The sequence below is a fragment of the Carassius gibelio genome, chromosome B2, assembly GCF_023724105.1.
Source record: "Carassius gibelio isolate Cgi1373 ecotype wild population from Czech Republic chromosome B2, carGib1.2-hapl.c, whole genome shotgun sequence".
NCBI lineage: Eukaryota > Metazoa > Chordata > Actinopteri > Cypriniformes > Cyprinidae > Carassius > Carassius gibelio.
In genome coordinates, this window is record NC_068397.1 from 22,866,244 (window position 1) to 22,890,875 (window position 24,632).

Genomic DNA, 24,632 nt, shown 5'->3' on the forward strand with positions numbered 1-24,632 from the left:
GAGATTATATTACCTGTTCATTAAATGACCAATTACCCCCATAAATGCACTTATTAGTGGATCAAAACAGAAATAATATAATGATAATTTATTTTGCATACAGATTAAAAACATTAGTTTCATTCAAAAACGCAGTCAGGAAGTAGGAACAGTTACATACAACTGAACGCCTGCTTTCTGTTTTACCACAGATTGACCATTTAAGGAGCACAGTCTTTATTATTATTATTGCCATATTTTAGCAATATACCATCATTCAGATAAAAATTATACATAAAATGTTGATAGGACATTGACTAAACACTGATTATGACTGGACTATTACTGAGAGGATGTTGTCATCCAGGTCGACTATCCATGTGTGACCCCATCTGAAAGGATCTTATATCCTCTCCAATGAATTCAGTCACTGTGGGAATGAGAAATCATGGTAGAGATAATTTAATTGATTGATACAGATCAGTAAGGCTCTAATTAAAAGGAATCGTTCACGCACAAAAATCAACACAAAATTCCTTAGCAAATAATATGATATATATATATATATATAATATATATATATAATTTTATATTGAAAAAAAAAACTTAAATTTAGAACAGATTTTAGTTTATTATTATTATTTTTAGACAAACAATAATGCAATTTATAGGTTATCAGCCATAACATGAAAATAATTATTGGCTTATCATTTCAGAATTTTAATGTTGGTGCATGACATATACAGTCAATCATACCCACCTTCCTCTAGTGTGATATGCTGCATGGGTGTAGGGCCCGAGAAGTCCGGGGGTCCCTCCAGCTTCAGACCAGGGCCTGTGTCTCTCTCAGAGGGATGCATCTGGTGCTCCCAACTCTCATACTGGCCGTATGGAGGTGGGTACAGGTCCTGATAGTGGCTTGTGTTCGACGGAGGTGAGGAGCACATCTCTTGGGGGCAAGGGCAGTGTGGGTATGGGGAGTGAGAGAGTGGAGGAAGGGGCGAGGTGGAGATGGGACTGCTCGCAGGGAATGGGCTCAGAGAGCAAGAGTGTGAAGGGGAAGGTGAGGAGGAAAGATAGGGAGAGTCAAGCCACGGAGAGGGAGACGGGGAGGAGGAAAGAGGTTGTGAGGCTCTTGGGTACATGGGAGGAAGAAGCTCTGTGAAGCCTAGCTCCAGGCTCTCAAAGCTGGGATGCCTTTCGGTCAGGGCACCTCGACCTCCACCATCCTCGGGGCCCTCCGGTTTGCGGCAGTAGTCCTCCTGGTAGCCATGTGAGGAGTAAGAGTACATGTCATGGAAAGACATGCTTCTGTCATCTGCGGATAGGTCTGACCTCATGTCGACAGTGCTGCCACTCCCCATGGGGCAAAGCGTCACCCCTTCCAGGGGCAAGATGGAGGGCCGGGACAGCAGCGGATCTTCTTCTTTAAACATGACTAGAAAATGTAAAATGTATGACTTAACATCACAGATGTACCATGAGATAAAAATAATTATTAATACATATTGTATATATTTAATATGAAATGTGACCGGATATATTACGTAATATAAAATTCTTAATTATTTTAATTAATAGTTTTATATATAATTATTTGTCAAATTAAACAATTATTTTATAATTATTGCACTACCTATGTCTGTGATCTGTAAGATTTTTAAATACATTTAAAATAATCTTTTACGCACATCAGGGCTGCATTTATTTTAGTAAATAAATTGAGTAAAAACTACCATAATATTGTAAAATATTATTACAATTTAAAAGAACTGCTTTTATTTTAATAGACATTTTAATAATGTCTTCAGTGTGATTTAAATTGTTCTATTATGATGCTTCGGTGCTCAAGGAACATTTCTTATTATTATCAATGTTGAAAACAGTTGTGCTATTTAATATTTTTGTAGAAACGAATGCATTTTTCCTGGATTCTTTGATGAATAGGAAGTGCATTTATTTGAAATAGAAATCTTGTGTAGCATTATACATCTTTACTTTCACTTTTGATCAATTTAATGCATCCTTAAAGAATAAAAATAATTCATTAAAAGTATAATAATAACAACAATAACAATATAATAATAATAAATAACTACTCTTTTGTGATGCTATTTGGAACATTTTATTGGAGATCGAAGAAGCAACTGATGCTTGGGCGGAAAGTACCTTTAAATTATGAAAGAGAATCTGTTCTTTATTACACACAACATGCAAAAGACATATTTTGCATTTCTGGTCAACAGCACAGATAAATACCATGTGCAGAGGGATTCTCTCACATGTCTGTGTAACACTCACTGGGCAGATATTTAAAGCAGTGCGTGCTGCTCCTCTTCCTCTTCCCATTGGACACGTACAGACAGACAGACACTGGGTGGTTCAGTGAAAGATCATTATAGGCTGGCACTCGTACACACAGCAGATTCTGCCCCATAAGAAAATACAAACATAATTAGTTCCTTTATCTTCAAGTTAGACACAGTGTAAATGATAACAGTGAACATTTTCAGAGATACGGTTTATGGTTGATTTACATCATTGCTTTTGTCCCTGTCCACATGTGCCTCCTCCTCCCACTGGACTTTGCCATCTAGAAAAAAATAAGCAATAAATAAAACATACGAAACTGTTTCTGTGATTTAATGTCAGTTCCTTCCTTTGCGTTAAATAAAAAAAAAAAAAAATGTTTTTATGTATTTGAAAGAAGTTTCTTATTGCTCACCAAGGCTGCATAAAAAAAAATACAGTTAATACACACAAAAAAACTTTAATACTGTGAAATATTATTACATTTCTTGAAATAACTTTTCCATTTTAATATATTTTAAAATGTACAGTCATTTCTTCCTCTGATGGTAAAGGTGAATATACTCTAGCCATTACTCCAGTCCTCAGTGTCCCATGATCCTTCAGAAATTATTCTAATAGTGCTCTTTGGTACTCAAGAAACATTTCTTAATATTATCAAGGTTGAAAACAGTTGCACTACTTCTCCTTGACTCCTCGAGGAGTAAAAGGTTCACCAGCTTTTATGGTATTGTGCGTGAATGTAGGCCTACTACAATACCTGATCCTCTCTTCATAAAGAAAACTCTGGAGCTGGGTAGAAAGTTGGTCCCACCTAGAAGTAGTTCCTCGCCTCCCTCTGTTGAACAGGAAGTAAGACTGATAGACTCCACTACAGGAAGCTCCTGTGCAGAGCGCTGTGCTGCAGGCAGAAATTTAAGCTTAAATTTGAGTGTCGGTCACAAGTGTACAGTATAAAACACGAAAACAAGTCAGATTACCTTTCAGGACTATAAGTCGCACTTTTTTTCATAGTTTGGCTGGTCCTGCGACTTATAGTCAGGAGCGACTTTTTTATCAAAATTAATTTGACATGAACAGAGAGAAATGAACCAAGAGAAAACATTACCGTCTCCAGCCGCGAGAGGGCGCTCTATGCTGCTCTGTGCTCCTGTAGTCTGCACTGAAAACAGAGCGCCCTCTTGCGGCTGCAGACGGTAATGATTTGTCTTGGTTCTTGGTTCTAAATAAATGCAACTTATAGTCCAGTGCGACTTATATATGTTTTTTTCCTCGTCATGACATATTTGGACTGATGCGACTTATACTTAGGTACGACTTATAGTCCGAAAAATACGGTATACATAGGAGCTGTAGTTAAGCAGGCATAATTGTGATTTGCCACTTACAGCATTCAATGGGTAAAGAGGCCACCTGCAGGGCTAAGACTCGTCCTGGGGGGACGATGGATGGAGACAGAGGAAGGTGTGTGCGGAACACCAAACGCACTCGAGTGTTCTTTCTCCCTACATCTGTCTCTCCTTTCCGGAGTTCAATGTCAGAGTTCCTCAGCTTTAGAATACCTGCACAGTCAATGCTGAGAAGGAAAGGAGGGAATACACGTATGATCACTTACTGAGGTGTCTACGACAAACAATCAGGGCTCAGGAGTCTTACAGGGCAGTCATGCTGTTCTCTGGGTTGAGGGGGATGTCCAGGAGTTTAGTGCCGGCCTGGATGCTCTCCTGACTAGCTGTGCCTACCATCTTCCCTGTTACTCTGTGTGGAGAGAAGTATTTCTCATGTGAAGCCACGGATCGAACTTTTGTTTAATATTTTGAAAAGTCATGCAAGAGTTTCACCTGTGTATTTGATAGAAAGGATGAGGACGTATTGATCTGTCATCAGCAGTTCCTACAAACACCTGTAAGGAGAGCGGCTGCCTTTCAGTGTAACCCACCAGCTGGACAACAGAGAGAAAAGAGCAAAAAATGAACATCAATTCAATTAAAGAAATTATTTTACTGAAAGTAATTTCAGTGTTTTCTCATTTCTCTTCTTTAAACAGTGGCTGTTTCCAAATACCGTATTTTCCGGACTATAAGTCACACTTTTTTTCATAGTTTGGCTGGTCCTGCGACTTATAGTCAGGTGCGACTTATTTATCAAAATTAATTTGACATGAACCAAGAGAAATTAACTAAGAGACATGAACCAAGAGAAAACATTACCGTCTCCAGCCACGAGATGGCGCTCTATACTGTTCGGTGCTCCTGTAGTCTACACTGAAGACATAGAGCGCCCTCTCGCGGCTGTAGACGGTAATGATTTCTCTTGGTTCTTGGTTCTAAATAAATGCGACTTACAGTCCAGTGCGACTCATATATGTTTTTTTCCTCATCATGATGTATTTTTGGACTATTGTGACTTATACTCAGGTGCGAAAAATACATCTGAAAAATATGGTATGTGAAAGTCCACAGAGATCATGCCTTTTGTACTGATTCATTTATTGAACATATTTGTTTTTCATTTATTGTTTGTTTTACAATTAAATTATTTTTGTTTATGAGCGTCACCTTCACTACTGGATGGCCTCCAGGTGATGCCTTTACTGCTCCTCGACTGCCTTCAGTTTCATAATGTGCGCGATGGTGTGGTCTGGGCTGTACCTCTATGCGCAATTCATACTGGTCAAACTGTGAAGGCAGCGGCCAGTCAAGTGGCGGCAGTGCATTAGATCTGGAGCAGGATTAAGGAAGCAGAGACAATGTGAGGTTAAAAGTCAAAGATCTACATGAATCTGATTTAAATCAGAATCTAAAGCTAAAATAGTTTAGTGACCAAATAACGGCATGCTTCATTCCATTATTAGTGTTTCAAACTGTAGTATGCTACATTTTTCATCACATGAACTCAGAAAACTGCATGTTTAATTCAGAAAATATCATCTTGGAAATAAAAAAATTGATTTTCTGTAAAAATTAAAAAAATAAGAAAACTTTTGACAGTCTTATGAAATAATTTATTTCATTATATATATATATATATATATATATATATATATATATATACACACACACACACACACACACACACACACAGAGACATATAATACATTGCAAAGCATACATGTATTTAAAGTTTAAATACATTTTAATAGATTTTATTTTTTTTAATTAATTAAATTAAAAGTGTAATGAGTGTGTATCATACTGATCTTGAAATATTAAAGTCTTTTGAATTCCTGCTGTTTTAATTGTTAGGCATTATTCAGTGCATAATTCACATTATGAAATAAGTAGGTCCGGGACTTTAACGCGTTAATTGAGATTAATTAATTACACAAAAAATAACCCGTTAACTAAGATTAATTAATTACAGAAAAAAAAATTCCCGCATTTTTAATAACTTATTTTTGCACTGCGGAACGTTTCTCACTGGATGAGTTTCGGCGGGACCGATTATACTGAAGCACCAACTAGCGTTCGCATATCACCACAGGCGCAGCACATCGAGCCTCAAGTATCACCTCAACGCAAAACATATAGCAGCTAGCGTGGACTTTACACTTTGTTGAACTATGTATTATTTTGTTGGTGCAACAGTTTATGTTGAACTCTTTATTGTTTTGGCCAAGGTTATTGAGAGTTGGACTTAGTATGTTATGGCCTCTGAAGCAACAGAGAGATGTTTTCTAATAGTCAGTGTTTCCAATGTTCTGAATGTAATTGACAGTATTGTGTTTTACTTAAAAAACACTTTACAGAAGGTTCCAGCACCTATAAGCTTCCTGAATTTCTGAAATGTACTATTTCTAAATTGTTTCTAAATATGCTATTGCTACACTTCATGGCAAAAATTGCATTGCATGCGGCCCTAGAAATAAGAAGTTGTGTGCAAACCTAAAGAGAGGACTGTGAGCGCTGGCCCTGGTTCTGCCCCAGCCCAGAGCAGGAGGCACAGACAGGTAGTCCATCCCTATTGTTGGGGGCTCCCTTCTCAGCTGAGCAACCTCTGGGAGGGGGCAGGGAGAGGTCTGAATGGGGGTCAGCTCTGGTTCGATGTCTCTTGATGACATCTGGATAGTGCATACCCATAAACACACCAAGATGGTCATATGACAGAATATGAATGAATTCATTTGATTACCAAGAATGGACCATAAGTAAGTTTAACAACCATATTTCAAAACGATCACCTGTTCCAGAGAGGTCTTCCTGGTCTTCTGTGGGATGTTGAGCTCGCAGCTTGCTGGAGCCTGAGAATGAGTCGAGGTTTCTCCCGTGTCGGAGAGGGAGGAGACATCCTCGGAGTAGCTGCTTCTGCGAGAGGTGCTGGGGGAGGCCAGTGGGGAGTTCCTGCGCTTTTTGCCCCCCGGAGACGTGGGGCGTGAGGAGGGCGATAGGCAGAAGTGGGCAGCAGCTTCGTTGAGCTCATCCTCCTCCACCAGGAGAGAATCACAGCTCGAAGCTGGACTCAGCCATCCACGGGATGAGGAACTAGAAGCAGGACTGGGACTGGGACTGAGGGAACCTGCCCCTGTCATGACGTCACGGTAAGATTCCAGCAGGGGCAGATATAGGCGCTCCCTGTCCCAGCCACCCCCGCCATCCCAGTAACTTCCCCCCGCTGGACCGGAGTCATCTTCAGGTGAGATAGTGGTGATCTGGATGCTGGGGCACTCAAGCACTCTAGACTCTGATACCTAGAGCAGAAAAAGAAGAGGGAGTGATATCACTGTGGGCAAAAAAATAAAATAATTGTGATATCATTGAACTATTACAGCAGCACTGCAGCATGAATGAAACACACAGCAGTGTTTTATGAATGAAAGATTCTTGTCAGACAGTTCTTTGTAGTGAATCAGAAACATACAGCAAAGTCATTGTAGTCTGACAACTGAACGAAACTCTTGTCATCTAGTTGGTCAGTTTTTTTACTGAATCAAACAAATCTTATAACTACTGACTGGTGATTCATATGTGGTGTTATTTATTCATCTACTATTATAGAATCTGTTGATATTTAGAATTACATTTTATTTTTAATCCTGATTTTAGCTTAAGTATTAATCATTCTTTTATATGCTTTTTACATTTTCATTAGTTTTAATTTTTCTATAAAATTAGAACATATTTTTTATTTATCCTTTTTTTTAAGTTTAGGTTCTTCCTCTAATGTTTTTATTTTTTATTTTATCTTTATTTAAATGAATGTGAATTATTTTAATGAGAATTATTTTTAAAAGTTTTGGTTTTGGAACAATACTGCTCATTTGACAGTCTGTAGTGTAATATTAGTTAAAAATCAGACTTTTCTTCTCAGAAGCGCAAGTTTATATAGAACGATTATATACTCTCTCACATGCCATTATGACATTTTTTATTTTATTTACAAATATTCGTGATTATGGGATTGCATTTATGCTGTCTCTTAAGCGTGAACATTAATAAAAAAAAAGTCACACATCCTTTGCAATAGCTGTTTTAAATGCACTCATTATTTTAATAAATAAAACATTCATAATTGTAACTTTTCATATCACTTGGCGATAGGCTTGCATTTCTTTTTTCCAAATACTTTTTCCATAGAAAGTCATATTTTTTAATGATTCCACACACTATTCGAGACCCTGTTTACTTCTGTATCTTTGAGTGAAACGAGACATTCAAAGAGAAAGCACTTGATCTCAACATTCACAATGATATTACAAAGACAATCACGTTTTTATTTGAAATAGTTTACAGATGAATGATGCATTATATGACCAAAAACACGTATTAAATAAATATGCTCACTTTTGGTTTGATTTTGGTTGACTTTAAATGCTAAACGATACTTAAATTTAATTGAACTCTAACATTTATTTGCAGCCCTTATGTGCCAAAACAAAATATGCACAACAGCTCATGGCAACCGATTGTGTTAACAATAAACATTACTGGGCAACAAAAACGAACTCCTGAAATTAAAACCAGACCTCTGAATTTACGGTTTTTCTCTATTGATTTGACACATTTCTCCAAACTCAGGTTACACATTGATCTGAACACGTTATAATTGTCCTAAACAGATTGAACGTTCTCATTCACTTTATACAAATTACAAATCATTTTCTCAAAACAATGTGCACAAAGTGTCAAAAAATAAATAAAAACAGTATTTCACCAGAATGAATAACAATGTGTAACATGATCTTTGTATCAGGATGTTCTAGAAATCTACACATTAGGCAAATGTGCCTCCCACCTGTATCGATCTTGCTGGCAGACTCTCATACGTTCCACTGAACTCCCTGATGAAGGCCCGTCTGGGGGGTGGGGAATGCATCCCAGCCCTGCGACCGGCTGATGGTGGGATACCCACAGGTTGGCCAGCTTGTGCGGAAGTCAAGTGGGAATCTGTGACAATAAAAAAACACAAGAAAAAAAAAAATTACTGTTCATGGCATTTCACAAGCTTTCCGAGCTCTAAGCATATGCATGTGGGATAAATAATTGCTGGAACATGAGACACGAGGCGTCTCATTGGAAAATCATAACAAATACAGGGAAGCCTTTGTGGAGACGTCATTTATTATTTCCACAAATACACACAGACTTGTTTACCTCAGAAAACATTCACATGGTTTTCCAAGTGGGGTGATTTCTAAAAATCGCAATCCTCAGACCTACAATGTGCCACCAAAACATTAGCATGGCAATGAAAGTTTCCACAAAAATCCTAATTTCTTTAGTTAATGTTTCTACAAAAAACCTGGGGTAACTCTAAACACATGAACAAAAAGCCAGTAACTTTATTTAATTTTTTTTATTATTTTATTAACCTTTTTTCATGAGGATGCTCTAAAACCAAATATGCACATTTTAATGAAAAACATAATTATGAATATTATAATTAGTGCTGTCAAATGATTAATTGCATCCAAAATAAAAGTTTTGAAAAGATATATTCATTACATTTATTTATAATATAAATTAGATTAATATAAATACAGACACGTAAATACATGTAAAAAATATATAATGTATGTGTGTGTATTTATATATACATAATAAATATACACGAATAACACACACATATATTATGTAAACAAAAACTTTTATTTTGGGTGCGATAAATCATTTGACAGCACTAATTATTATTTTAATTACACTATTATTTTAACCCAACATATATTCATGACACATAATTAAATTTGTTATTTATTAATTTAATTAATACGTAAGGGATAATCAATGGCTAGCTGTTCATTAAACAATTTGAATGCATGATGTGGAGGCGAAGAAGCTCGCGAAGTGCATTCAAATCCTTTAATGCACAGCTAGCCGTTGATTATTTCGTTTATACATGGTCATTTCCAGCATTCACATATCAAAGATGTTAATAATATTTGCGCTGCAATATTTGACCGGAACAATAAAAATTATGGTTATTTTTGTCAGTTACAACTTGTTAGATGTAGCAATCTGCTTGCTTTAAAAAGACAGAGCAGACAGATATATTAAGTAGTGCAGTAAGATTAAATTTATTTGAATGAATTATGGCATTTAATTGAATTAACTGTTGAAGTTTAAATGAGTTAATACATTTCTTACAGTAACTTATAATATTTAGCTGATAGAATGTTACAGATATTATTAAATCTGTTTTAAAATCAATGTTTCATTGTAAAAGGCCCACGTTTGCAGTCACGTGGTAAATACCATGGTATATGTTTGAAGGGCAATTCTAACGTAGTTCAGGACCTTCACATCAAGTTCTAATTCCCAAATGAGTTGATATGATAACGGGCACAAGTAAGTAAGTAAATAATTAAGTATGGCAACACTTATGAACATAGTTAACATCTGAAGAAAGCACTTGTGGTAAAGCAAAGTGCGGCAAAGTGATGCAGTGTGGACAGAAAGCTGAAGTGCATGTGTCTACAACTTCACACCAGCAAGAAGGTGGAGGGTGGGTGTACAACAGAATGTGTGCCAGGAGGGGAAACAGGGCAGAGGAAAGGAGGGAATATTTGAGGGAGGTATCCAAATGCATGCTCAGTAAACAGAGATTGAGGGTCCAGGTCCAGATGGCAGCTGTTAACTCTGCTCACACGCACAGCTGATTAAAAACACATTGCGCTGTGCTCCACACTTACCCATAAACACACGCACACTTCTGCGGATAAAACTTAGTTACATGGGCAGTGAGTCAGACTACATGAACATGTAAGCATTCCTTAGAGACATTAAAAATTGTGCCTCTTTTAGACATTCAAAGTAAAGACATTCAAATTCTCCTAAAACATGCACAAATAAAGATATAAGAAGGATGTCCAAGATGAGATAAAAGATGAAATCCTTCAAAAAGCAAGCTCAAAAAACAAGATCAACTTCTTTGAATTTATATCGCTTACATATATATCCTTTTTGTATAATTTCTACAAAAATCTTAACTACAAAAATACCAAATGGTGTAAGTATAATCATGCCAATAATACTCAAATATTTTCTTTCCACCATAAATAAACTAGTGTCCACAACTTATTGCTTTAATAATAATTCAAACATATTTGTCAATGTAAAAAACCAGCCAAACAAACATTAATATAGAGTTGAATAATCATTCCTTATTATTAAATGTAAAAATTTGTAATTTTTAAATTAACGTAATAACCTAGACACCCCATGAATGTCCTTTCTGTTTATATTTTTTTAGTCACGTGACAACAAAATGGCCTCATTTGATTATTTCCGAGATAAGTTTTTTTTGTTAATAATATTTTAAAGCAAAATTTATTAATTGCACACTTTAAACGAAATAATAATAATGATCCAAAATATTCCAGCTTAAAAAATCTTCACAAATATATTTAAAAAATGACTTTTAATTCAGAAACTGAAAAGTGGCTTTTTGTCTGTATCGCATGAAAAAACGTCGTTGACCAATTTATAACTTGTATAAATTTATAAAATATATTTATATTTATTTATAATCTGCATATTCTGTAGGATTCTGATATAATTAATGAAAAGCAAATTATTTATCCAAGGCTACTTTTTATGAATACAGTTCCCTAAAGCAAACCGACTGCTCCAGGGGACAACAGTGATCATTTATTTGTTACGCTTAGCGGTTTTTAAGACCTAGATCGCCATCCCAGTATGGGATTCGCCACTTTTCCCCATCTTTCCTCGGAGCGCTCATACCGGCTGGCTCACGGTGCGTCTGGCCGCCGTCGGTGTCTTCTGGGCCGCAGCGGCTCTGGCGCGGCGGATCCTCCTCGAACACGAGCTTGAACTCGAACTCTCCCTCCTCCCATCCCGAGCCCGGAGCGGCCCCCATCTCTCGCTCCGAGAAAACCACGACCGAGACTGGCTACAGATGTATCACTGACCCTCTCTCACTTCTCAGTGTCGGCTCTGTTTCAAACTCATGGGAGTCATACAGCTTTTCCAGAATGTCACTTTGCACGATCCGCTTTCTCCTTCGTGCGCCTTCCTTTTACTACACTTTAGAATTAAAAGTTACCCTCAAGCTTAAGTATCACGGTTCCATGGATCATTTTCTCATCTCCGCATCGCACTTGCAGTTTATCAGCTGCTCATCTCTTTCTTGGACTTTTTTTCTTCCCAGTAGATTCGCTTGCGATTTCCGTGACAGTCGGTTATTATAACTTCATCTCACGAACTTCCATCGTTCAGAACCAGCCATGTTCACAGCCTCAGGTCCCACACACGTCCACGTTCATTATCAAATATCCGTTGAAATTGCATTCATGCCATAAACTCCTCCACCGCCATAGAACAAAAAAAGTTACATCAAGTTCGTTTTCGTTCTTCACCCTTAATTGCCTTTGGGCGGGTTCTTCAGTACCGTTACTCTTTCCCTATTGGCTGTCTGACCTGTCAATCAACAGACCCCCTCTTTCTTAGCTTTGGATGCTCGCTTTTGCTACAAAGTGTGTTGATTGGCCAGAGAGCACAACTACATATTTTAAAGTGAAGTAGGTCTATAACTTTGTGATACCTACAAGAATCTTTTCCAACACACATTTTTTAAAGCAGAAACTTTCTTTTCTGTCCAGTAGAGAATTCCCTGGACAGGCACCAGTGAAAGCCTTGTCTGGCAAATAGGATCTGAGAAAAACATATTTCATTCGTTTTCCACATGCTTAACACAGTGGCTATTTTTGTTTCAGACAAGATACTGATGCTGAAGGCTGATCCATCCGTGACGCTGTAATGACAGATAGTCATTCCCTCCTTCTCTCTCTCTCTCTCTCTTCCCATCATACTTTCCCCCTACTTTGTCCCTCCCCTTCCTTCTCCCCAACTCTTTCTCCCTCCTTTCCCTCCCCCTGTAAGATCTGTTTCTCATTATCCTCTGTAGTCTGCACTCTGTCTGAGACGGGAGATGAAAAACTTAAATAAACATGCTCTCTCTCTCCCTCTTTCTCCTGCTCTCTGACAATTCTCACAATAATTAACTTTTGTCTTTTTTAAAGCTCACCTTGTGTTTGATGCATGCAAGTGAGCTTTCCATGTCATCTGTTGCTCGATAAAGTTGATTCACAAAGGCATCCGGCTGGCATTCATCAGTGCTGGAATTACATTCCCATTTAATTTAGTGATGTGAATAGCCATAATTCTGGAAGAGAACAGAACACATAAAGAATATGAAATTGGATCTCATGGTCTTAAGCACAGGGATTATGAGGCAGCACATTTCATCAAGTTATAAAAATATTCTCATTAGCAGAAATCTGTGCTGTCTTAATGTACACTAGACCAAAAAGCACATTTATGAGATAATGTTGCCATCCTGTGGACAACAAAGATAGCTAGTATGTTTAGTTCCCACACAGCTTCCAATCACGTCACAGTGACATATATGCAAATCTGAGTTATAAACTTCATGCAAAGCAATGATTAAGCTGCACTTTTGTGAATCCAGTCATGAGAGTTTGGAGAAGCTTATGTTACTCATGGGAAACAGGTCACTGAATAACGACCCAGAGGTCAGAAATAAGGAAGTGGATTTTCTCATTAAGTTTTCCTCCCTCTCTCTCCCACAGAAAGAGAAAGTTCTCATATATAACAGTAGTTCCCATTTGGAGCATGGTTAGAATGTGTAATATTTTTAATAATGGACACTGATAGACATGACTCACACAATAAGTTTTTGTGTGAAAATAATTCCCTATTCACTGACATCCTTTGACTGTATACTGTAAAACAAAAAAAAAACAAAGGTTCTAAAAGAGAGTTTTCACAGGAGTGCCATATAAGAACTATTATGCGTTCCCCAAAGAAGCTTTCAGTGAACAGTTTTTAAAGTTTGAAGAACATTTTAACCTTATAAAGCCTATACTGCATCATATTTGGTGTATACATTTAAAGCCTCTAAGTTAGCATCATGATTAAAACTTGTGGTACACAATCTACAACACATATCGTGTGACTGATAGTTCATACGTTTTTAGAAAATAATATAATTCTAAAAATGTCTTATTGCTGTGAAATCTTTACTGATTTTTTTTTTTTACTGAACTTTTTTTCTACTGTTAGAAATATTTCATTATATTTACCTTATTTTGTCATATTAAAATGTGAGGATCAAATATGAGACATCTTCTGAGGAACATGTATTTTTATCTCTCAGTAATAATTGTATTGCATATTTGAATATTTCAGCCCCCACAAATAAAACTACAGAGCCTTAAACACAAAACTAAGCATTTAAATATAATCTCACTAAGACTAAGGAAATATAGAGGCTTCTGAATAAAAAGTAACTTTTTTTCACTTAATGTTCATATGAGCAATGATGTGATGATCACATTTAACAAAAAATACATATGCAAAACATATTTTTTAAACCATTTTTCTGACTATTGTTTCATATTTCAATCGTTAAAGAGTTAATAAATTAAAGAACCTTTTAAAAGCGATGACATAGATGGAACCATAATGCCAATACAAATAGTGTCTAAAGTACCATATAGCGCACAATTTCTTGGATGAATCTGACTCTTGTGTCCTTCTCTGCCCTTCTATTTAAAACTTTTCTGAGAACCAAGAGAATAATACCTTGCAAATAAATATGGCTTAATGAAGATGAGTTGTATGAACCAGTCTTATGATAGCTTTATTCTTTAATTTAGGAGCTTAATAGAACCCATCCCTATTCATTATACAGAAAAAAAAAACATTCTTCAAAGTTTCTCCTGCTGTGTTCCACAAAAGATAGAAAGTCATTATATAACATGATGGTCAGTAAATGATGCTAGAATTTGTAACTATTCCATACATAAACAGAGAATGTTGTATAGTACTCTATGATAAAGATCTATCAGATAAGTTGGTAAGAGCAGGTAGAAGAAACATTGGTGTGTGCAGAAGTGTGGAACTGTGTCATACCCCTCACCCACACCTTCCCGTATTCTTCTAGCATGCTGTAGCCCGCAGGTTAGAAAAAAAGAACCTTGTAATTTTGTTACAGGGAAAAAGACATGGAGAAATTGGTGTGTTGAAATATTAGGGAGAAGGAAGGATGGGGGTGGAATAAAGCTGAACATCTAATAGTTTAGTGACAGAAAGAAGCAGCTGGATATTTATAAGTGTGCTTGATTGTTATAGTATATCAAATTTAGATTTTATGTGAGATCACAGACAAAAACAAGAACTTACGGAATTTTGAAGAAACTATTTTAAAGTTTATCTGAGGCAGTGGAAAGAAAAAGAGAGACCAACTTGAAGACCACACAACCTAACCAGCTCCATCTGGTCACTTCAGGGGCAACACAGTTGAGCCATTCGGATCTAATCAAGTGTACTGGTGAGTTAGAAACACAGTTTGATTTTGTTCTTTTTTTTTTTTGTTCCTTTATTTGTCTCTTTAATCATTTCCCAATTGTTTAATTGTAATAAACCCATCCTTACAGAAATAAACGACAGTCTTTTCACTTATTTTTCTATCTCCTACTCTCTGTGATCATTCTCTATTGATGCAATTGTGTCCAGTTTTCATCTTTGAGGCTCTGAGATTTGCATTGTGCGTTATCAGGGCTGACTTTTGTGACAGCATTGCAAACTGGACAATCTTATTTTTTTTTTTTTGCATACTGATTACAATACTCATTCACTACAACCTGCAAGGTTCCGTTTTTGACTACTGTACTTTATCTGTTTCTTTCAATTCCATGCTTTATTTGTATTCTTTTAACTTTACTTTAATATTTCATGTTAAATCTTGACAGTTGCTATGATAAAATAAACTGATAAAACTTTAGTAACCAGTTCTCACTATTAACTAGTTGCTTATTAGCATGCCTATTATCAACGTATTGCCTGTTTATTAGCACTTTTAAAGCACAAGTTCTGATTGACCATATTCTACATCCCTAATCCTGAACTTTACAACTAGCCTACCTTACTAATAAGCAGCAATTTAGGAGTTAATTGAGGAAAAAGTCCTAGTTAATGGTTTGGCAATGGCGAGAATTGGACTTAATAATAAAATAAAGTGTGACCAGTAATCTTAATAAAATAGGAAGTAAAATGTGTTTCTTTCCAGATAAGTGAGGATGTGATCAGTGATATAGCAGCAGTGGCATTCCTAGTAGTTGAGCTCAAAATCACTCAGCAAGTTGTAGCATGTTTTTTTTTTCTTCGTTTTTCCACTGATGGGAGATTACTGGTTACTGAAATATTTACATTGCAGAGAGCACATCCTTGATACTGGCTCACAATTTATTTGCCTCTGCAGGAAATATTATAAAAGGAAAGTTCACTGTAAAAATACATATATATTTTAAGTTGTTATATTATTGGAGAATGTTTTACAAGAAAATACTATTTCAGTTTCCATTTCCATACTTTGAAAATATTTCATGCTTAACTTTCTTTTTAAATATTTGTAAAAGTTCAGTTTCTCCTATTTTCCCTATTTACTTTCGGTGAAAGGTTAATCCAACAGCAGTTTTTGATTCAGTATATGAACAAAATTAACAGGTGACAACTTCCCTAACGAAAAAAATAAATTAAATTAAATGATTTATTCATCAATTCATTCATCCATTCAGGGTTAAAGAAATTAAAAACAGTTTACATCAGCTTCAAATAACATTGCTTGCTGATTCCACCAGGCAGGTGCACCTTTCTGACGCCTTCCTGATAATGGAATCAGATAATGGGACCAGCTCTGTGGAGAGCATGACAAACAGTTACACCATTTTGAAGACCAACATCTTTGTTACCTTTGGGGCCCTCATCCTTGGCATCGTCTTCCTCCTGGGTGTTCCTGGCAACCTCTTCATTATTTGGAGCATCCTGGCACGTGCCCGCAAACGCTCCGTCACTACCCTGCTCATCCTCAACCTGGCTTGTGCAAACGGTTGTCTAATGTGTCTGACTGTTTTCTTTATAATATACCTAGCCAAGCAGAACTGGATATTTGGAACGGTCATGTGCAAGCTGCTTTTTTACTTCTGCAATACAAACATGTATGCTTCTATTATGATCATTACGCTGATGAGACTACACAGACTAGTGGCAGTGATGTGGCCCACATACTTGACTGCCTGCACTCGTAGAGGAACAGTATTACTTGTGCTCGGGGGCCTGTGGATTGTCGTATCTCTTTTGGCACTTCCTGAATTAATATTCAGACGAACAGAGAATTACAATAAGGAACGCATTTTGTGTACAACTCATCACAAGTATCCAAAGCATGTGAGTGTCTTTGTTCCACTAATACTTGAGAGAAACACTTTATATCAAACTATTCAGCATTATACTTCATATCTCTCATATAGACTTGCTTTGAATTCCTATTTCCAAAATGTAATTATTATTTTCATTCATATAATTTTTATTTAATTAAAGAATATAGTTTTATCGCTTAGTTATTCATATACTGACAGCCCCAGTTTCTTTTATTAAAAATATCCTAATTATATACTTATAATAATAATAGTAATAATTATAGTGTATGTAAGGAGACTTTGAATATTGTGTTGGACAGCTGGGAGCCTTTAAGACAAAAAGGCTTAGATCCACTAATATAAACACAACTGGCACCAACTTGTGTTCAGTTATTAATTATATTGAAAACAGCTTCAGAGAACTCCAGTATTAATATTACTGTACTACAGGGGTGTCCAAACTCAGTCCTGGAGGGCCACTGTCCTGCAGAGTTGAAACCCTGGCCTAAATTCTGCAGGGCAGTGGTTCTCCAGGACCAGGACTGGACATCCCTGCTGTATTATAATATTCAATAACAGGCTATTGCTATAACACAAACTGATTATTTTCTGATAATGAATGGCTGACTTTGCTTATCTCTAACGTATTTCCTTAATTTATACATAACGGTCTTTTATGAACAGGCAGTGTTTCAATACACATTTGAAACAGTGGTGGGCTTCCTGGTGCCATATGTGATCATAGTCAGCAGTTATGTGTGTATCCTTCGCCGCCTCAGACGGACTATGATCAAGAGGATACGGAGAGAGAACCTTATTCAAGCCATTATTGTGACGTTCTGCATTTTTTGGCTTCCTTACCACTGTGTTAATATGGTGCAAGTAAGTCATTTTTATTTCAATCTCTCTTCTTTCCAAATCTTCCTAGGCAAAATGTATGAATTACCATTTGTCTTCTGATCAGGTGGCAGCAGCTGTTACATCAGATGGATTGCTCAAAATGAAGTGAGTTTAAGATTTTAAAGCATGGTGCACAGATATTTCACCAAATGTCAACAGAACCATTGTGACCATCTTCTCTGTCTATCCCCAGACTGGATTCCATCTGGAAGAGCAGCAGTGTTTTTACATTCGCTCTGGCTTTTATAAGTAGTTGTGCTAATCCTTTTCTCTGTGCATTTGCTGGACGCTCCTATATCAAAACTGATGGCCTGGCATTCATGACCAGATTCTTTGAGGGCACGGTCCAGGAGGGCACAGAGAAGCCATCAGAACAGAGGTCATCAGGCTCTAAACCTCACTGGAGCACAGACACATAAAAATTAATCTTGAAGAATTAAGATACTTCTGCATCAGCTTTTATTGACTGACTGATACTATATGGAACACACAACAGGTCAAACATTTAATCTAGATAGAGAGCAGCCTAAAGACCTGGTGCTTTTAAATTTCATTTGACTTCATTATAAATTAGCTATATGCAGCTTTCATTCATTTTTTTTATCAGCCTTCCAGGTTTACGAACTGCTGATTGCATGGCTATGACGTATTCATTGGAATAAATCCATACTTGCATTGTGTATATATAAAATTTTGCATTGCCTCTTGTAATTTAACACAAAGATTGCATGAATACTTAACACACCAGTGTATACATTTACAGGACTGGAATTAGTCAGTAGCAAAAGATCACAGGTATTTTAGAGTTCACTTTAGAATATACAACCTAATGCAGGAATCAAACCTTTATGGGCTTTTCTTGTTAGAAAAACAAAAAATGATTTATGCATAAAGCCACTAAATTAGTCACAAAAGGAAATGCCCGATCTCTTTTTATAGTGGACTTTAAAATTCACTGCTTGTACACACTCCACACCATGAATTAGCCATATATTTTAAAATCGGTTTTTATTGTAGTGGTTTCAAATCACTAAATCACTGACAGCATATACACTGCTGGCATTTTTCAGAGTTCCAAGGATAGCAAGCACGCAGACATACTACAGCTTACAATTATATACATACTAGCTTTTCTACAAAATAATTGTAAAAATGGTTTTAAAAAAAAAATTCCAAGATGTGGAATTCATTCAAATCCTTTGAAGGAAGTCTGGTCACATGAAGCAAATGCCTAAAAAAGGAAAATACAAAACATTAAATAAGTGTTTCTTTCGCAGTCTGAATTTACTTGGCAACAATAAAAGACAGCCTACCTTATTCAACACTTCAACCGCTTTCAGTCGCTAAGGTACCTGTAGAATATTAGTGAAGAAATTAGAACGAACATACTAAACTGGGGTTCGTTTTCCTCTGAGCATCTTTTCAATCAGAGCATGTTAATAATCACTGGTTATCAGAAACACGGACACATGCAACTCATCACTTCAGCAAGAGACACTCGCTTGCAAAAGACAGATTTGCACTCACCTCATATTCATACACGCGGGTCCCTGTAAAAGTAAACAAACGTCGCATGTTACAAAAAATCCGAACGTCTAGAAGGTTTACACATAACTGGGGTTGGTTTTCATCGCCTTACACTTTAATCGGGGCATGCTTATAATCAATGGCCATCACATAACACGGAATTCATCACCTACGCGGGAAACATTTGTTTGCACAAAGCACGCGAGATTTGAACTCACCTCATGTCCATAAACGCGGGTTCCTGTAAACAAACACAAGAGCTGTATATTAAAATTAATTCTGAGTGAAACAAAAAAAAAACTCATCGCTTCATGCCGCATCTTTAACCAGTCAGTGCAGTAGGTTTGTAATCATCAGATTCAGGTGAAACACGGACTGCAAAAATCATCATGTCTGGGCTGAACAGCGGCGGACTCGATGCAGACTAAACCTCTACAGTAATAACACGAGGCATCTGGATGTAGTTAGCAAAGCAGATGCACCTGCCAATTCGGCAAGCAACAAAACTTCTCTCAATTAAATCACACATAAGCTTTCAGTATTTCTATTAAATATTAAAACAATTATGAACTTACGGAGTACAATCCAATGGGTCCGTCACATCGATATGATTGGGAAAACACCTCTTTTGACTATTTATATTTTACAGTAAAAAAAAAAAAAACGGAGGCAGGCTAAATGCTTCAATTTACAACACATGTAGGCTGAACCGATATACATAAGAAACTAAATTAGTTTCGAAGTACTAAAAAAATAAACAAGAGCATTCAAACTACAAAAATTTCGACTAATAAGAGACACACAGATGTTACACCTTCACTGACCGTCGCCAGCAGAAAGGACGTTACGCTGGCAAGAGGTCGTATTTATCTCCTAATCAACCACGTGTTTCTACAGGAAACAAGCGCTTCCGGTTGCGGCACCCCCACCCCCACAAATGATTATTAACTGGATCAAAGTGAACTCATTAAATTCAGTAAGATTTGATGTGACTTATGTATGGAAAAGTTTTGATTAATTCTTATATTGTATTCATTGTCAGCATATCTAGCATGACGCATTTAATAGTCATTGTATGCCCAATTAATTTGACTAGATGTCTTAAAAAGAGAAATATTACAAAAAGTTCATGTTTATAGAGTGGACATGATTTACCATGTCATATTTGTAGTATCATATTACTAATTGCTACGTAATAGCACTGGTACATGTAAACATTTAAGTACAATAATGCTGATAGTTCAGAGTTGTGATAGGGTAACCTGCTGCCCTTATCAACATGGCTGCGGTTACGGTCCAGTTTGTGTCGATCACACGGTAAACATACGACGTTCTCATTGGTTTAACCTTCGAAGGCAGAGAGGTGAAAAAGAAGTGGATTTCTGCAAGTTATCAGGATAAACGGACTGTACTTTAGAAGCACAATGAGAGTTGTAATAGGTATAACACTTATATTCATTTTCCCATTGTCACTGCGTGTTAGCGTAACAAAATAGCGTATTTTGAGTGCTAGTGTGTAACACTTACAGCCTGTTGTGATATAAACATAGCTCTGTTATATTCAAATACGTAGTAAATGTATTAAAATATCCTGTCCGTTTCTTTGAACGCATGGTATCTTGTTCTTATTGCATGACTGGCTTCATTTATCAGTTGGTTATAGTATAAACGAGAATTTAATTTTGCTTGAGGTGATGTTTCGTAAGTGCTTTAACAGCGCATGCGCGTCTACACGTGCGCGGGATGGTTGCAAAACACAATAATTATGTAAAAATGTCATTACGTAAAATAATGTCATGATTTGATTCAAATTCCTGGACATTATGGGAAAAGAAATCTAAACTCCATATTCTAGTTGCTATACTGTAAATGCAGTAAGATAATTTTGCTTTCCCCCAACCTTTTTTCCCCACCTTTTCACTCTCATCAGGCGGAGGATCAGGATTTGTGGGTCGTGAGCTGACAAGGTTGTTGAAAAGCAAAGGTCATGAAATCACACTTATATCCAGGCAGCCTGGACCAGGAAAAATAACATGGGTATGGTTTAACTTATATTTAAGATATGCACTAAAGTCGACTTTTACTTTTACTTTTGATTTCAAGCCGAAGTAATACCTTGATATTAACCTGATTACAATGTTATTCAGTATTAAAACAATAATAATGACTTGTAATAATAAGTAACTTATAATAATGCCCAGATCTGGGGTCATTCATGTGTAATGTTAAAATACCCCTTATTTGTAAAGTTAAATGTAAATGTTGCATTTTGGAAAGTTTGACTGAGGTTTAACTGTCCTAACAGGCTGATGTAGAGTCAGGAGGCCTCCCGCCATGTGAGGGTGCTGTGAATCTAGCAGGGGAAAGTATTATGAATCCTTTAAGATGGTAAGGATTTTGTTTATAGACATGTAAATAAGTAATTGCATCAAAATAATGAGTTCTTATTTTTAATATGGTTATGTTAATATAATTTAAATGTTTTCTCTAGGTGGAATGAAAGTTACAAAAAAGATCTGGTCTCGAGCCGAGTAAACACGACCAGAATTCTTGCCCAAGCTATTGCTGCTTCATCTACTCCACCGCATTCATGGGTGCTTGTTACAGGAGTAGGTAAATAACTGGTGTTTCATAGCAAGCTAGATATAATAGTATTTAAATAATGAATAATAAACACATCTGTCTCCATTCATGTTCTTGTCTCCTCTATACTGATTTGATCAGTTAATGTAGAAAAGTCAATTATACAAAATAATGTTTTCTGTCTACAGTTATTATTATAATGTAATTCCTAAGGCAGCCTTTACATGCAGCTGTCTCTGATTTTGTCTTCAGCGTGTTATAAACCTAGTCTTCAAACCCAGTACACTGAGGAGAGCGAATGGACACCATTTGACTTCCTGTCTCGTTTGGTGAAAGAGTGGGAGGCGGCAGGGCAGCTACCTGAAAACAGTGCTAAGAAAACAAGACAAGTGATCATCAGACCAGGTGAATCTGAACAAATGTCTCACCAGAGTGCTAGCAATGTAACGAAACAAAATGTATTAAATTACATTTTAAAATTTGTTAAAATAGAAAAAAAAAGTAAAAAATGTTTTTAATCTTACTGTTTTTACTGTATTTTTTGACAAATAAATGCAGCCTTTGTGAGCATAAGAGAATCAAAAACAGAAATAAATCTGCCAAACCTTAGTAGTGTAATTATGTACTTTCTTCCACTCACCCTCAGGTGCAGTGTTAGGGCGTGACGGTGGAGCCATGAAACAGATGTTGATTCCCTTCTGGCTTGGCCTGGGTGGGACGCTTGGCTCAGGACGACAGCCCTTCCCTTGGATCCATCTGTCAGACCTTGCTAGCATCATCGCCCATGCTTTGGAGCCCAAAGAGGAGCTATCCACAGAGCCAGATGTATTAAATGGAGTTGCACCTGCACTGAATACCAATTTTGAATTCACTAAGGAATTGGGCAGGACTCTAAAAAGACCTACTATCTTCCCTGTGCCTGGCTTTTTCTTGGATGTCTTCCTTGGTTCTGAAAGAGCTGTCATCCTCACACAAGGCCAGAAAGTGGTACCTAAGAAAACTCTTGAGTCTGGCTTTAAGTTTCAATACCCAGATCTTACATCTGCTTTAAAAGAAATAGTTGGATATTAGTAATCAGTCAAGAGAATTGAGGAGATTGTGTTTTTTTTTTTAAGAAGACAAGTGCAATACATTTCTTGAAATTTATCATTTTAAATGTAAACTGAGCATTTAAAAATAAAGCTTGATTGTACTTGCTTGATTTAATGTAGATACTCAGAAATATACATTGTTTTCATCCCCTTTTCTGTCCCCCTTAAGAATCAGTCATTTTTGTCTGTGTGTACAATAAATGTTCACATGAAAATTATTGTCTAGCTGTGGTATATTCCATCATTATATAATCACAGCAGATGTTATGTCTCATGATTTTTTGTGGCTATATTTGGCTCATCAGTCTGATCCATGGGGTCATCCTCTACAAGCAACATTAATATATTTTTCTTCAAACATTACTTTTAGAACAAATGCACATCAGCACATGATAAAATCTATATATGGACACAATTCACTTACACCAACTGTTTAATGTTAGATATACTATGGACACAATTCACTTACACCAACTGTTTAATGTTAGATATACTCAGTAAGCTTGCACATCAGCACATGATAAAATCTATATATGGACACAATTCACTTACACCAACTGTTTAATGTTAGATATACTCAGTAAGCTTCTTATGTGATATATCACATTACTGAACTGCTTTAAAACTATAGAAATATTACCAAAAAAAAAAAAAAAAATGCAAACCTCAAAATGAATCATGTTTATATATAGCACATAAGTTAAACATGGAATTGGTAGCGGAAAGTTACTATTCAAAATCCTGCACATAGAAACACCCAGCAGTTTGAAAACACCCTCATGGTGATAAACGCCCACTTTTGCTCGAAAAAAGATTCAATGATACTTCATGCATAAAATACCCAATCACTGCGAAATAATTTACATAAACACCATCCTTATCGTTTGGCTTGAGAATAATGAGGAACACTAATTAATTAAAAACCAAACACTTATCTGGGAAACGAAGCTGTCCTGAAATCTATGTACGTTTTAGAAATGTTTATAAAATGTGTATAAAACCGACCTCACCGACTCACCGTCATTGTAAAGAGTCGCTCAGTTACGAGGCTTCATAAGGATCCACAGTCTACGTCATTAACCGGAGCGGTAGGAAGCTTACTGTAGAGGTCACGTGCAGAGTGCTCGTCACTCGTCCAATTACCTCGGGGAAGGTCTGAGACAAGAGCCAATCGCTGTCCTCACAGGACATCATCTGAACAGATGAGCGAGCGCACAGAAACGTGGGTCATAGCGCGGAATTCTCGCACGAGACGTTGATATCCGCGCAGTTTCAGCGGTTCAACTGATGCGATCCCCGCTGACTTGGAAACACTCGCGGCTGGCGAATGAGTTCAATGTGTAAGCTAGTACATGATACTAGAACCCAATTCAGACTACTCTCCCTCCGCTCTTTTGCGCTAATTTTCTTAACAAGATAAATGACAGCGACAGATATACTCTTTATTTTAAAATAAAGCTATTTAACATAAAGCTATTTAACATACATTCGTCTGCCTAGTAAACACATGCTTATCCACGATTATCAAAACCAACAATAAATTAGATCCTCATTGGGTCATCGGCAAT

The 24,632-nt window shown here is 36.6% G+C and overlaps 3 protein-coding genes and 1 long non-coding RNA gene across 4 annotated transcripts; 2 read left to right on the forward strand and 2 right to left on the reverse strand.

Annotated features, from left to right (window-relative positions):
- Positions 1-73: 73 nt before the first annotated feature.
- On the reverse strand, positions 74-12,108 carry LOC127951311 (nuclear factor of activated T-cells, cytoplasmic 4). The gene is made up of 13 exons (XM_052549141.1): positions 11,466-12,108; positions 8,521-8,672; positions 6,470-6,976; positions 6,174-6,349; positions 4,848-5,010; positions 4,131-4,231; positions 3,946-4,047; positions 3,678-3,865; positions 3,050-3,190; positions 2,517-2,572; positions 2,281-2,407; positions 740-1,417; positions 74-409 (listed from the first exon to the last, which is right to left on the reverse strand). The coding sequence occupies exons 1-13, from the start codon at positions 11,599-11,601 to the stop codon at positions 339-341; spliced, it is 2,598 nt and encodes an 865-aa protein (XP_052405101.1). The 5' UTR covers positions 11,602-12,108; the 3' UTR covers positions 74-338.
- A 2,754-nt stretch (positions 12,109-14,862) lies between these two features.
- On the forward strand, positions 14,863-18,721 carry LOC127951318 (leukotriene B4 receptor 1-like). The gene is made up of 5 exons (XM_052549151.1): positions 14,863-15,096; positions 16,406-16,991; positions 17,648-17,845; positions 17,928-17,968; positions 18,057-18,721. Exons 2-5 carry the CDS (start codon positions 16,437-16,439, stop codon positions 18,280-18,282), a joined length of 1,020 nt encoding a protein of 339 aa, XP_052405111.1. The 5' UTR covers positions 14,863-15,096; positions 16,406-16,436; the 3' UTR covers positions 18,283-18,721.
- A 133-nt stretch (positions 18,722-18,854) lies between these two features.
- LOC127951319 (uncharacterized) lies at positions 18,855-24,486 on the reverse strand. Its single transcript, XR_008152642.1, has 7 exons — positions 24,083-24,486; positions 22,879-23,015; positions 19,966-22,780; positions 19,609-19,631; positions 19,391-19,413; positions 19,177-19,215; positions 18,855-19,094 (listed from the first exon to the last, which is right to left on the reverse strand). It is a non-coding gene; the product is annotated as an uncharacterized LOC127951319 (long non-coding RNA).
- Positions 20,677-23,282, forward strand: sdr39u1 (short chain dehydrogenase/reductase family 39U, member 1). Its single transcript, XM_052549150.1, has 6 exons — positions 20,677-20,830; positions 21,321-21,427; positions 21,696-21,778; positions 21,882-22,003; positions 22,226-22,378; positions 22,620-23,282. The coding sequence occupies exons 1-6, from the start codon at positions 20,815-20,817 to the stop codon at positions 23,042-23,044; spliced, it is 906 nt and encodes a 301-aa protein (XP_052405110.1). The 5' UTR covers positions 20,677-20,814; the 3' UTR covers positions 23,045-23,282.
- Positions 24,487-24,632: the final 146 nt, after the last annotated feature.